The 14,322-nt window shown below is 44.1% G+C and overlaps 1 protein-coding gene across 3 annotated transcripts in view; it reads right to left on the bottom strand.

Moving 5' to 3' along the window:
- Positions 1–13,976, bottom strand: part of lmo2 (LIM domain only 2 (rhombotin-like 1)) — a 38,192-nt gene extending 24,216 nt beyond the window's left edge. Inside the window, exon 1 of one of the 3 annotated variants that reach the window (XM_069899479.1) lies at positions 13,689–13,976. In XM_069899479.1, the coding sequence (XP_069755580.1) occupies positions 13,689–13,729 (41 nt within the window). In that variant the 5' untranslated portion in view covers positions 13,730–13,976. Of the gene's footprint in view, positions 1–9,692; positions 9,741–13,688 lie in introns of those variants that run through there. The other 2 variants (XM_069899497.1, XM_069899487.1) reach the window with 2 other exon arrangements.
- Between the last annotated feature and the right edge of the window lie 346 nt (positions 13,977–14,322).

Here is a 14,322-nt window from a genome sequence, read left to right as displayed (position 1 = left end):
AAGCTTTATTCTTGTGCTGTGCAATAAACTGATTGTTGAACCGAATACCTTCTTCTATCACTTCATTTAACGAACACGCTGGACTCAGACGACACATAGACTAAATTGAGGGTAGGGTAAAGCCAGAGTCCGACAATTTGATGACCCCGACGTGATGAAGATGGAGAAGTGACGGAACAGAAAGAGATGAAACAACGGTTAATTGTGGTGTGGTGATAACAAGTGGCCACTCAACAAAAGGAGGTAAGCAGACGCCTGTTTAAACGAAGGTCTGCTTTTGGCAATGATAAAATTGTGTGTTGTCACTACTCTGCGAAAGTCCAAGTAGAAGCTAAGGAATAAAGCTTAAAAAACCAGGGGTTAGAGTCCCCTGGCGAAACAGGGGTTAGAGTCCCCTGAAAAACCCAGGGGTTAGAGTCTCCTGGAGAAAACGGGGGTTAGAGGCCCCCCTAAAAAAAGACAGGGGTTAGAGTCCCCTGGAGAAAACGGGGGTTAGAGGCCCCCTAGAGAAACAGGGGTTTGAGTCCCCTAGTAGAGACATAGATATAAAAGTTAGAGTTCTTGGCCAAATAGATTTAGTGAACATACTGTATAATAGTTACAGTTTTTAGTAGTGTGCTAAGTTTTCCTTGTTCAATATTGTATAATAGTTACGTTTTTTAGTAGTGTGCTGTTTTCCTTGTTCAATATTGTATAATAGTTACATTTTTAGTAGTGTGCTAAGTTTTCCTTGTTCAATATTGTATAATAGTGACGTTTTTTAGTAGTGTGCTGTTTTCCTTAAGGCAAAGGAGGAAAAACCCAACACCCAACCCCAACCAACCAATTTTCCCCTGCAACCGCTGCAATCGTGTCTGCCTGTCCCGCATCGGACTTGTCAGCCACAAACGAGCCTGCAGCTGACGTGGACTTTTTACCCCCTCCATAAATCTTCGTCCGCGAAGCCAAGCCAAAGAATTGTATAATAGTTATGTTTTTTAGTAGTGTGCTAAGTTTTCCTTGTTCAATATTGTATAATAGTTACTTGTTTTAGTATTGTGATAAGTTTTCCTTTTGTGTTTGTAGGAAAGTGTGAAGGTTCAAGGTAAATTGACGGGTGGCGAAATTCTATCAGGTGAGAGACTCATTGAATTACGAGGTCTGAAGGAAAAAGATAAGAACGAAAGATGGAAGGAGAATTAGGGGAATGTCAGGAGTATGGGGGATGTGAATGGATTCCTCCATCTGTAAACCAGCAGTGGGAAAAAACAAGGAGTCAGTTAATGGGCGGACTACCGAAGGGAGAGGAAGTAAAGGCTATGAAACGGTACGATCAGATATGGAAAGAGCTGAAGAGTCAGGGGAAGGTGCTGCTAGGATTAGCAAAAATCAGGCTTGCATTGCACTTAGGAGAAGCTGAAAGGGAGGCGAAAAAGGAGGTACAGGAACATGAGAAAGAGGGACAAGGGTCTATCTTGGATAGAAGAAAATTTAAACAACAGAAGAAAGCGAAGGAGCAGAGGAGAGCATATTTACATATGACATTGGCTTGCATGGCTGTGGAAACAAACCTTCAGCATGCTACTAAAAAGGCATCCCCTATCATAAAGGAGAAAACGGGAGAGGAGATGACAGGGGAGGTTAAGCCATCAGCCCCGCTAGATCCAAAGTTACCAGAGACGTTGCCACCACCTTATCCGATTCCCCAGATGCCAGTGATGCAGATAAATGAGGGAATAGTGAATGTCACTGAATTAGCAGGTCACGAACTCCAGGAGGCGAAGGAGAGACTTAAGAGAGTTATGCGGGAAAGGGTGGAGGATATGAAGGAGTTAACGAAGGAAATACAGAACGATGTATGTAAAGTAAGGGAAACTAGTATGCGAATGGAAAAAACAAATGAGAGAGAGCAAGAACAGACACTTGAGAATGCCTTCTCGGTAGGAATGTCAGAGGATCACTCCACCCCCTTTACAGCTTGGGTTGTGGGAAATACAGCAGGTAGAAATGGTCGCAGGAACCACTAGGTGCCCTGATGCTGAACCATTTGCCAAACATGCTACGGCACTAGGAGGTGAAATGCGGGATAAGTTTCCCGTTCGCCCCGGTGTCATGCAGTCCCTGACATTTTCCATTAAGGAGGATGAGGAGATCTCGACCTTTTTGAGTCAGTGTAAGGAGAGTTGGACGGATAAAGCAGGAGAACCCTTGCAGATTACACTATTTAGGTCTGCAGTAACGAGCGGGCTGCCAGCTGTAGTCAGGGAGGCATTAGAGAATAACCCTGATATTCCTGGTTGCTCGACTGAGCAATGGGAAAAACATTTGGCCCATCACATGAAGTGTTATAGAGCTAAGCAAAAGGAGGACAAACAAATTATGGAGTCTGCACAAGTGCAACTCCTTAAGCTTCAATTGGAAGAGGCTAGGAAAAAGGCAAATGAGGGAAAAAAGAATCCCTCAAAGGGTGCAAACCAGATGATTCAGCAGCCACCGGAGCCACCACAAGGGAATAATATGAATTGGCACCCGGTCCCAAATTGGGCACCGGGTCCCACCTATGGGGGCAGGACCGGAGGTCCAATGGGGGGATTCCGAGTAAGAGGGAGAGGTCGGGGTGTTCCACGAGTGCAGCCAGCTGTATGTTTTGGATGTGGTCAACCAGGACACTGGAAGAGAGAGTGCCCCCTAGTGTCAGGGACACTGGGGGAAGGGGATATGGACCATCACAATATGAGCCTTGGGTCCAGCCCCAGAGATCGTCAGTGCCACCCCCAGTACATCAGGCACCCCATGCGGCTCTAGCTCCGACGAGACAATTCCCATTGCTGACGGAGGAGGAGCAATGTTACCCACAGTGACGGGGCCCGAGCACCCAAGAGTAGACTAGGTTGGCAGACCCCTTCCTGCAGATTAAAGTGATGGACATGGAAGTATCATTTTCAGTAGATACGGGTGCCAGATTTTCAACACTTACTGGCGCTGAGTTTCAATCTAAAAAGTCATCCTCTAGTGTCCAGTTGATAGGGTTCTCGGGTACACCAGAAAATCTGCTGTTTTCTACACCACTAGTCACTTCTGTGGCAGGACAGATTTTGCACATCAATATATTCTGTCGGCAATGTGCCCTACTAATCTTTTGGGCAGAGATCTGCTGGTCAGTTGTGGAGTATCGATCCTTTGCGGACCTAGCGGATTAGAGGTCACCTTTCCAAATGGATATTCAATGAACTGTTCATTAACTACGCTTTGTTCCAGTTCTCAGATGTTGGTGTCAGCCGCTGAAGGATCCATGTCTGAGGGACTATGGGCCGACATTTACTGGGGGCTGCTGGAACCAGAGGACCCACAGAAGGGAGGGCTGCTAAAGCTTTAAAATCAATGGAAGCCGTGGATCCAGACGTTACACCCATATACCCCTCCCTCGGACCCCCTCCATGTTACGATAGATAGAGATGGGGATGAAATTTATCAGCATGCCTTTTATGAAGAGGTAGAGGGCATGCAATGGGAGATTAATTTGGACTACATAGTGGTAGGAAAGGAGGGAGTGGCCGCTACGGTGGCACTGACATCTGAGCAGCTGGAGTGGTATGTGATGGCCGGTGAGGCCATTCCTCATGTCATTCTTGCAATTGGCACTAATCACCAGGCAAAAGATTTGGGACCGATGTGTCAGAACTTGATGTCCTTGAGGGACTGGTCAGACACTCAATTACCAACAGTGCAGTTCTCTCTATCTGGTCAGGCGTACAGGATTTTGTACCCTTCAAATGATCGAGTCCTCCTTGAGCATAGACCGATTGAACGCTTTCATGGTAGAGAAAGGATGGATCATCCCGACTCTGCCCCTATGTTAGATTCTATCCCTGAGGACCTTTGGTCAGTGGGACCAGCAGACGTGGGTTGGAATACACCCATCTTACCTGTTCCAAAACAGGACACGGGCAAATATTGGATGGCCTATGTCTTAAGGCGCATTAATGGTATTGTGCGAACACCCACAGTTCCAGTACCGAACCCATATTCCGCCATGTCTGCTTTAACTCCAGACCACAAGTGGTTCTCTTGTATTGATTTAGTGAATGCTTTCTTTTGTTTGCCGCTGGCAGAACAGTTTAGATATATGTTTTCCTTTACGTATAGAGGTATAAAGTTACGTTATACTCGACTCCCGCAGGGCTTTATCTTATCCCCAGGGATTTTCAATCAGGTTTTGAAAGAACAGCTGGGGGGTGTAGTACTGCCATGTGGGGTAGTTCTGATCCAGTACGTAGATGATATCTTATTGGCAGCACCTGAGTCTGTCTCCTGTTTGGAGGCCACAAAACTCCTGCTAGTGCAGCTGTTCAAGGCAGGTTTTAAAGTCTCTCGTTTAAAGTTGCAATGTTGTAGACAAGTGGTCTCCTTTTTAGGAAGAATGGTCTCAGTGAAAGGTACAGGGATGTCCCCTGTGCATCGTACAGTGATACTACATCATCCAAAACCTAAGACAGTTAAGGAAATGCTTTCATTTTTGGGCTTGATGGGTTATAGTAGGCAGTTTATCCCATCGTATGGTGAATTGACACATCCACTGCGAACTTTGGTGAATGAGCAGGGGATGAGGAATCTGGGAGCTACACTTGATTGGACTGCACAGGCTGAGATGAGTTTTATTCTACTTAAGCAAGCTCTTACAACCGCTATAGATTTGGCGATTCCAAATTATAGACACCCTTTCTTTTTGGATGTTTCTGAAAAAGCTCACACGATTGTTGGTGTCCTTTTTCAGAAAAAAGGGGGTGGAAGATGTGTGCTCATGTATGTGAGTATAACACTAGATCCGACTGAAGACAGACACCCACCATGCATGAGATATGCAGCGGGGGTAGCAAAGATTTTACAAAAGGTGGCACACATAGTGATGGGACATGCCCTGACGGTATTAACAACACACAGTATTGTAGCATTTGTGAGCTCGACAGCGTTTACAATAACGTCACTGAGGCAGACAAGACTGGAAAAGATCCTGAATGCTCCAAATATTACGTTTACCCATGAAGGCATTAATATGGCAGACAATATGAGAGAGGGAGAACCACACTGTTGTGAAAAGAGGGTTCTAAGGGATATTAAAATAAGACCTGATTTACAGGCTTCACCCTTGAGAGAACCAGATGAAACCTTATTTACAGATGGTTGTTGTAACAGACATCCCACGGATGGATTAAAAGTCGCCTATGCAGTAGTACGGAGAACCACAGAAGGATTTGAAGAAATTATTACAGGGACAGTGAGAGGAAAGGAGTCAGCACAACTGGCCGAACTACAGGGAATGATAGCTGCATTAGAATGGGCAGAAGGAAAGGAGGTAAATATATATACAGATTCGGCAGTAGGGACAATACAGGTTGAGCTGAGTCAATGGATTAGAAGTGGGTTTTTAACAGCAGCAGGACCCCAATTAAACACGAGAAGGATGTTAGGAAATTGGCTAAGGCCCTCCTAAAACCAAGGACATTAGCAGTTATTAAATGTAAGGGCCATGATAAAACAGATACAATGGTAGCTCGGGGAAATCAGGAAGCGGACACGGCCGCAAAAAGGGTAGCAGGGTACAGCCCTCAGTTTATTATGATGCAGGCAGATAGAATGGCACATGACTTATTACCACCTTGTGAGGTAGGAGTAATAATTCAGGAACAAGCGCAGGCATCACCCCAGGAAATGATGGTATGGAAAGAAAGGGGGGCAACCAAAGATCAAGGACTGTGGAGATCAATGGACAGTAGGCCAGTATTACCATCTGGACTCATGAAACCCCTCCTGGAGGAGGCGCATGGGTTAACCCACTGTGGGAAGAAACAGATGATAAGGTATTTGGTACATTGGTGGCACCCCTTCCTGCCGGCGATGGTGGAGAATCATATCAGAGAGTGTAAGGTATGTATGACATATAATGTCAAGGCGACTGTGAAACCTCACAAAGGACAGTTTCCGTTGCCTAAGTTACCAGGGCAGGAAATTGTAATTGATTACACGGACATGATAGAGAGGGCAAGGGGATATCAATACCTCTTAGTAGTGTTCACAGGTTGGCCTGAGGCAATCCCTGCCAAAAGAGAAGATGCAAAGACGGTAATTAAGTTCCTAATCAACCAGTACATTCCTATACATGGGTTTCCTAGGAAGATCAGATCAGATAATGGAAGTGTGAGAGATGGGAAAATTGATCTAAAATTATGAACATGGAAGAAACTAAAATTCATCAGTTAATGGCTGTAACCAGTAGAAACAGGATGAGCTGGGGATTAGGATGCAGGAAAGCAGAGTCAGCACGATTAACATAAGAATCTTCTTTGTGACAAGAGCCACCATAAGACTAAGATAAAGAATGGTAAGGTACAATAGAATGTAGGAAGTTGAGGTAGTCTGGATCAGATAAGGGTCTCCTAGCCCTAGATAGAAGTACCAAGTCCTACATATCTAATTAGCTAACCTTTTAAACATATTAAATTAGCCAACCCTAGATAGGATGAGTCAACTCTGCATACCAAGGACAATGACATGATGGGACACCCACAGGATACCCCCTGGTCCTCCAAGTGTACTGAAACTGCACGTAGGCAGGAAGGATTGCCTATGCCAAACCCATCCACGGGGCAGAAGAATGTAAGGGGGAGGGCACTCTGATACTGAAATTGACTGTATAAAAGTTGGGTGATCCCCAGTATGTGTGTGTATTCCCAAGGTGAGAGGAAGCACCCAACTTTGCATTGTTGTTTTAATAAATGTTCTTTGTTCTCAATTTTTGTCTCGAGCTATTTCTTTAAAGGTAAATTCTGTTTCTAACAGAAGTCATTTTAAGAATGAAGATTTACACGAGGTAGAAGCAATGTTGGGGTTAAAACATGCCTTTGGAACGGTGTATCATCCACAATCCCAAGGAAAAGTGGAGAGAATGAACCAAACAATAAAAAGTAAGATCGGGAAAGTACAGGCACGGACCAAATTAAATTGGGTGGATGCGCTGCCCCTGGCATTGATGTCAATAAGGAGTTCAGTAAGTTATGTGACAGGATTTACTCCGTATGAACTGAAAACAGGGTACCAGTTTCCGGGACCTGGAGCCGGGATTCATACCACAAAGGAAGAGGTAAGTCCAATGAAATGTAAGCTTTATTATGATAAACTAACGGCTCTGGTATCAGCTTTTTCACAACAGGTTACAAGTACCGAATGGAAAGGTGAAACCCCAATACCATCAGCCACGGAGTGGGTTCTGCTAAAGGTGATCAAGAGAAAGTGGTCGGAGCCCAGGTGGACAGGACCCTACAGAGTGGTGGAAAGAACGTCCCACGCGGTTCAACTACTGGGAAAGGAGAGACGTGGTATCATTGGAGTCAGTGAACAGCAACAGACCCACCTACACAGACACTGGAACAGATTCGAACGGAGATGACTGAGAACCTGTGAAGCAACTACGGACTAAGAACTTTTTGAACGGGTCCCTTTAAAGAGACTATTGGATTACGGTGACTGTATTTCAGTATTTGAAGTGATATTTCTATATTGAAGTCAACAGAATTTAGGGGGCTGTGATGGACACTATGTGGGGACTATGGGTGTTGTTACTCCCAGCCCTTGAAGGGTCTGGAGAAGGAAACAACTGTGCAAAGTGTTTCCGGTCAGCCTGGGGGGCCCATAACGAACCGGACTACCTTTCCTGAACACTGTGTTGGGGCCCCCACTGGACTGAAGTGTGTTCATAATGGCCAAGTTTATGAGGTTAAGTTTAATAAGGTGTCGGGGATGCCAGTCTTTGCCAAAACTCCTGAGGTCCCATAAGTTAACGGGTGGTTTGGTTGGTCTCATTTTCATGAGACCAAAAGGGGGACTGTTGGAACCAAGGGGTTAAGTAATCATAGAAAATATGCCTATGTACTATTCATTTTGTAGACATGAATCCAGTACTATGTAACAATTTAATATTTACCTCATGGTGAAGGGAAAGAGTAATGTAAGTAAGGGGCAGCCACAGTATGTAGCAAAGTTGGCTGATTACAGTAGGTTTAGAATTGTCTGCTCCCCAAATACAAAAGAGAGGATATGTATGAAACAATTTAGTAGGCAAAAGGAGGTGTTGATTAGCACAGGAGACTATGGCCAGACAAGAACAAAGAGAATCCTGACAGAGACTGTCAGAAACAAAGAGAATGGAAACTAACTCAGTAAGAAGGCTAAGACAGAAGGAGGTGTTGAGAAGAACAGAAGAATATGGCCAGATGAGAACAAAGAAATAATTAGAAATATCTGAGGTATGAATTGATTTCTGATCAAAACAGGATATTCTGGCCTTGAGGATTAAGATGGGAGCTCTACACCCCAGATATCTGCAGAGCAGGAAATTACTTGTGATAAATCTTATGCAAGAAATCTAGCAAAGAAAGCCAACTTTTGTTCTGTATGATAAGGTTGAGCTACTACATAAACTGTAGAGACTGGACAGTAGAGGTCAGTCTTGGGGAATAGCTCACTGTGCAGGTGACCTATGAACTAACGACTGAACCAGAGCTCTGTTATGCTTTATTCTTGTGCTGTGTAATAAACTGATTGTTGAACCGAATACCTTCTATTATTTCATTTAACGAACACACTGGACTCAGACGACACATAGACTAAATTGAGGGTAGGGTAAAGCCAGAGTCCGACATACTTGATCCATACTCTTAGCTTTTAATGTCCCCTGCTTTCTCTCTCTCTCTCTCACACACACACTCACATGCTCACTCACACACACACACACACACACACATGAACATGCACACACATGAACATGCACACACTCACACAATAGTAATTTTTTTATTAAAAATGCAACAATTCTTTTCCTTCCCTCCACTGAAATCCCTACTTAAAAAGTCCCAAGTTTAGTACTCTGCAGAAGTTGTGTTGCATTGATCTGGACCCTGCTTCACTATGCAAATGAGTAAAGGTTAACAGGTAAATCTGATTTTGCTCACAAGGCATACCAGTTATTTCAAAGAACATTGAGACTGTATGATCACATTATTTGATGTTGGATCAACTGCAAGTGTGCAAATCCCATTAAGTGTGGTTTCCTGCTTTAACAGAGCCCATTTGAAAAGAAAACGGAACAGAGATTCGAAGCAACCAAGTGAACCAACAATGGTTGTAAATTATGTGGCTCCACTGTGTAGTTATTAGAAATGGCGAGTTTCTAGAAGCATCACACTGCATAAGTCCAGAAGATACATCAGTAATTGACCAAAATTTCTGGCCTCCATTGATCTCCCACAGCCAACAGCAAATATATATTGCCACCTCATAATCATTCCCTTCTTCAACAAATAAAGGAATATACTGAGACAATACACAAGTTGGAGGAACAACACCTCATCTTCTGGCATTGACTTCTCTGGTTTCCATTAAGAACCACCCATGCCCCTCTCCCCCACCCCCCAAATTCTTCTTCCCTGTCTCCTTCCCTCTAGTAGTCTCTCTTTCTTCGCTCAGTCTCCTTTCACAAAACCAAAATCAATTTTCACCTTTCCTCTTAACATATCAAATTAACACCTTTTGGTTATTTGAACTCTTCCTCCTCCCATTCTTAACTCTTTCCCTCTTGTCTTTAATTAAGATGCCCATCTGCTTTTTGCTTATACCTTGAAGAAGGGCTCAGGCCCAAAATGTTGGCAATAAGTCTTTACCTCCTATGGATGCTCCCAGACCGGCTGAGTTCCGCCAGCATTTCTGTGTGTTTTTACAACAATCTCAGCATCTGCAGACAAAGGCACTAAATAATTGAATTTCTAGTATTAGCAATGGTTGCCATTAGCAGATGAAAGGCAAACTTGAAAGTTTTATCTTCAGGGAAGAAATTGCGGCCAAATTGGTTTGAGAGAGACTTCACTGCTGGTAAGAGTAAGATTAGTGAATTTCTCATTATAGAAAGATAGCCTTTTGGACTGGAGCTTGTGGAAAGCATCAAGGGTCAGCAGAACTTTTGTCAGTGTGGGGCCTTTAGGGAAACCATCAACCTCACAAAAAATAGGTTTCTGAATTTAAAAGTTACACAGGAATCAATGCTCTGCATACTGAAACCTATATTATGAAAGACTCTTATTAATGATAGATTTGAAAGTATGGTCTCTGCATGGGGCAACCTAAAAAGTATTCCATTCGCCCAGTTTCTCTTGCAGGGTTGAGGATATCTCCACTAACATTTTGTGGATTTTCTTTCAGAGTCCTGTGCAAGGTCTGCAGGTTTGGCCACAGAGGAAGTGGAGCTTGTCCGAGCAGATGATGGGTTGATTGGGTGTGCGGAGACTACCTATATTTGGCTTCCACGTGCTCCCAAGGTGTTCAGCGTCTCCCCAAATGCTTCTTCACCATTTTGAGCCATTTTTGGCCAGAATCCCATGATGAAAGGATGTTGAGGACATTGGTCATTTTTTTTTGCCTGTTCTACGATAAGAAGATAAATCGTTGTGGTCTTCAGTATATAGTGCATGGTCTTGAATTCTGGAGTTAGGAATTCAGACTACGTGGTCAGTCAGAACCATTGGAGTGTGATCAGAGCCTTGATGTTGGAATGTTATCCTAGTAGAGATATTGGCAGAACTTCTCTGGTGTTTTCATGTGCCCACTGCATACAGGAGAAGGATCCTTTCTCTTTGCTACACTATGAGCTGGCACAGTGACTCGGTAACTAATGCTACTGTCTCAGTTATTGGGACCGAGGCTTGGTCAAGACTTTGGAAGAATTTTGTGTGATGTTTGTAGTTTATCCCCATCACTGAATTCTCCAGTTTCCTTGCACATCTCCAAGATGTGTTAGCAGGTAATTGGCTGGTGTACATTATTTCATTAGAATATGTGGCACAAGAATGAAAGGGGTGTTTCTGAGCACATATCAATCAGTAGGTTGTTGGGATATAGGGAAAATTAGAAGAGGGGGAATGGGAAGGATGAGATTGCTCTGCTAGGTGCTGACATGGATCCAATGGGTCAAGTAGCATCCTCCTGTGATGTTTTCTGCAGGCTGCACTAGTTAAAGGCTGTACTAGTGAATTTGGGTGGTGGTGGATTTCATCATTGATGCTCACCCCCACTGACAAATGACTCCTGAGAAATGGGAAGTGATCTAATCCCAATTGTTCTGCAGCAGGACCAATTGTGAAGTGTTTGGTTGTGAAGATCTTTCATGGCAGGACTGTCCTTAGGTCACTGAAGGAAATTAAGATCATTTGGAGCATGCCCTCAAACATGCAGGCATTTTGTGCACCCTATTTGAATTTGGTGTTTCTGGAGGACATAAGAGTTGACAATTTTCCACTTGTCTTATTCATTAACTTTATTTCAGTTAGGAGCAGGTTGAAGATGACTTGGCACAGCTTTGCTTGACATCATCTCCACTGGGATAGCATTTTTCATCTATTGCACAAAGAGCATACAGGGGATCCAGCCAATGGCCTCAGCATTGACAACTATTTATTATCCAAGCATCTGGGGACATACCACTAATCAACTAGAAAAGAGGGAAGTTATCTAAAATGAAACAGTCAGCACTTACTCACTTCCTCAATCAAGATTCAGACTTTGATGGAAATGTCCTTGACTCCATTACACAACAGTTTGTCCATTACAATCTCAGCTCTTTCCCATTGAAAAGGCCTTCCATAACTGGTAGCAGTTCAGGTACTAGTTTTACGTTTATGTCAGCTTAAGTGTCTGGCCATGTACAACATTTAATTTTAGATCAGACTTCTTTTAAATTTAAAAATGATAGTCAGTTAAAGTCATCAATTTTCCTTAGGACCAATAAGTGTACATTATATAATTTAGGCTGCACCATTTCATCAGATGCAAGGATCGACAATGAGATAGACAACAGACTCGCCAAGGCAAATAGCGCCTTTGGAAGACTACACAAAAGAGTCTGGAAAAACAACCAACTGAAAAACCTCACAAAGATAAGCGTATACAGAGCCGTTGTCATACCCACACTCCTGTTCGGTTCCGAATCATGGGTCCTCTACCGGCACCACCTACGGCTCCTAGAACGCTTCCACCAGCGTTGTCTCCGCTCCATCCTCAACATCCATTGGAGCGCTCACACCCCTAACGTCGAGGTACTCGAGATGGCAGAGGTCGACAGCATCGAGTCCACGCTGCTGAAGATCCAGCTGCGCTGGATGGGTCACGTCTCCAGAATGGAGGACCATCGCCTTCCCAAGATCGTATTATATGGCGAGCTCTCCACTGGCCACCGTGACAGAGGTGCACCAAAGAAAAGGTACAAGGACTGCCTAAAGAAATCTCTTGGTGCCTGCCACATTGACCACCGCCAGTGGGCTGATAACGCCTCAAACCGTGCATCTTGGCGCCTCACAGTTTGGCGGGCAGCAGCCTCCTTTGAAGAAGACCGCAGAGCCCACCTCACTGACAAAAGGCAAAGGAGGAAAAACCCAACACCCAACCCCAACCAACCAATTTTCCCTTGCAACCGCTGCAATCGTGTCTGCCTGTCCCGCATCGGACTGGTCAGCCACAAACGAGCCTGCAGCTGACGTGGACTTTTTTACCCCCTCCATAAATCTTCGTCCGCGAAGCCAAGCCAAAAAGAAAGATATAATTTAGGACTACGACTGCCTGTACAGAATTATAATAATGGTAAGATGGAACACATCCATTTTTTTTAAAGTTAAGCAAACCAAACTGAGGCCATTCGAAATTTTTATTTCTGTGGCTTGTGAGATGTGCACATTATTTAACAGTTTTGCAATAAATAAAGTGTGACTTTTTGGCCGTTGGTTGAAGTAAAAAATGTTTAAATCTTAATTTAGCACGCTGTCCAGTTGGTTCATCTGAAGTCACCACCCTCCAGTACCATTTTGGATTTACAAAGTAAAATTCACAGAACGCCACCACAGGTAACAGGATGAATAATTCCAATGGTAGCATTCCGCTTGAACGTAACAGGCAGATCAAATTTTAACATTTGCCACCTTACTACCTTAAATGTGTATACACACTCCAGAAATTCGGTTACTTCAACGTTCACCTCTCAGTATGTTTGCAGCAATGGATCTATCAGAAAAATGTGTGGAATGTAAAAGTTAAAATGGTTCAATGCACTTGCACCTTTCTGAAGGGGGAAGTTCAGTTTAAGAGATCTCAGATTTCCCCCACAGTGGCTACCGAATATTAATAATTGGGTCATGGGTCCAAGAGATGAGACAGTGGGGATGTCACCCCCGCAGAATTTCGTTCCTCCTCCTTTGTATACCTGGACTCTGCAGCAGTTTTAGAAATACTACAAGAAGGGAAGGGTTCCAGGTTGAAAGTTATTAACAGCTGCCCGGATTAAATAAAAGAACAACGTCTAATCGATCAAATCTGAAATTGCAAACGGTGGGGGTGGTGGGGTTTGGCTGTTGCAGACCTAAATGAAGTTACGAAGCAATGACATGAAAATAAATGCATTTCACCTCCAGCGGGTGCCTTTTCTGCTTTGCATTTCGCTTCTTTTTTAATCATTCGTGAGGGTTTGTAGCTGATTGACATTTCCAGCCAGTGTCCGACTATTTCATTGGGCTCCCGGCGTCACGGACTCTTGCTTGAAGAAATGGCAACATCCCTGATCCCTCCGACCGCCCCAGCCTTTATCCCGGCTCAGGACTGAAATAAGAAGGGCTACTTACTCCGCATTCTCCAGCGATTTCCTCTCGATTGCCGCTGACATTTGCTCGGGGGTCGCTGGCCGTGTCCGCCTGTGTGTCGCTGGCCCCCTTGGTTACACACAGCAGCTCGGCAAGGCCGCCGTCTTTTTTATAGCGAGCTCAGCCCCAGATCACACGTTTCCTTTTCCTCATCACGGTTCGGACAATACACGGAAATTCGTGTTAAAGCCGCAGCTTTGAAGCGTCGCCAAGGGACTGCTTCCGACAAAACAACACTCATCACTTTTAAAGAGGCCGTGCCCCGCCACTGTCCAAAGCACATCGGACGTTCAGTGAAGAGCTGCAGCGTTACAAAGAGATAGATTGCTGTGCATCCAATGTTGCATTAAAAATAGCCCATGGATTTGATCATTTTGTGACGGACATCGATTTCGAGGAAGTCTTTTAATTGGAATCCTTTTTAGATGTTAATACAGCCAGTAAAATAATCTAAACACGTTAAGTTGCGGGCTAAATGATCAAAGTTGGCTTGGCCAATGCTGTATCCGTCTTCCACAGAATCGCAGTTGTATAGACAGATAGTGCTGGATTCTTGAATAAGTGCATCAAAAGCCCTTGTGGCTTAGTCTATTCCAAATTGCTATCACTGCCTTGT

Source organism: Narcine bancroftii, chromosome 1 (assembly GCF_036971445.1).
Source record: "Narcine bancroftii isolate sNarBan1 chromosome 1, sNarBan1.hap1, whole genome shotgun sequence".
Lineage (NCBI taxonomy): Eukaryota > Metazoa > Chordata > Chondrichthyes > Torpediniformes > Narcinidae > Narcine > Narcine bancroftii.
Note: the sequence above shows the minus strand (reverse complement) of the source record. Positions and strands in the feature narration are given on the sequence as shown.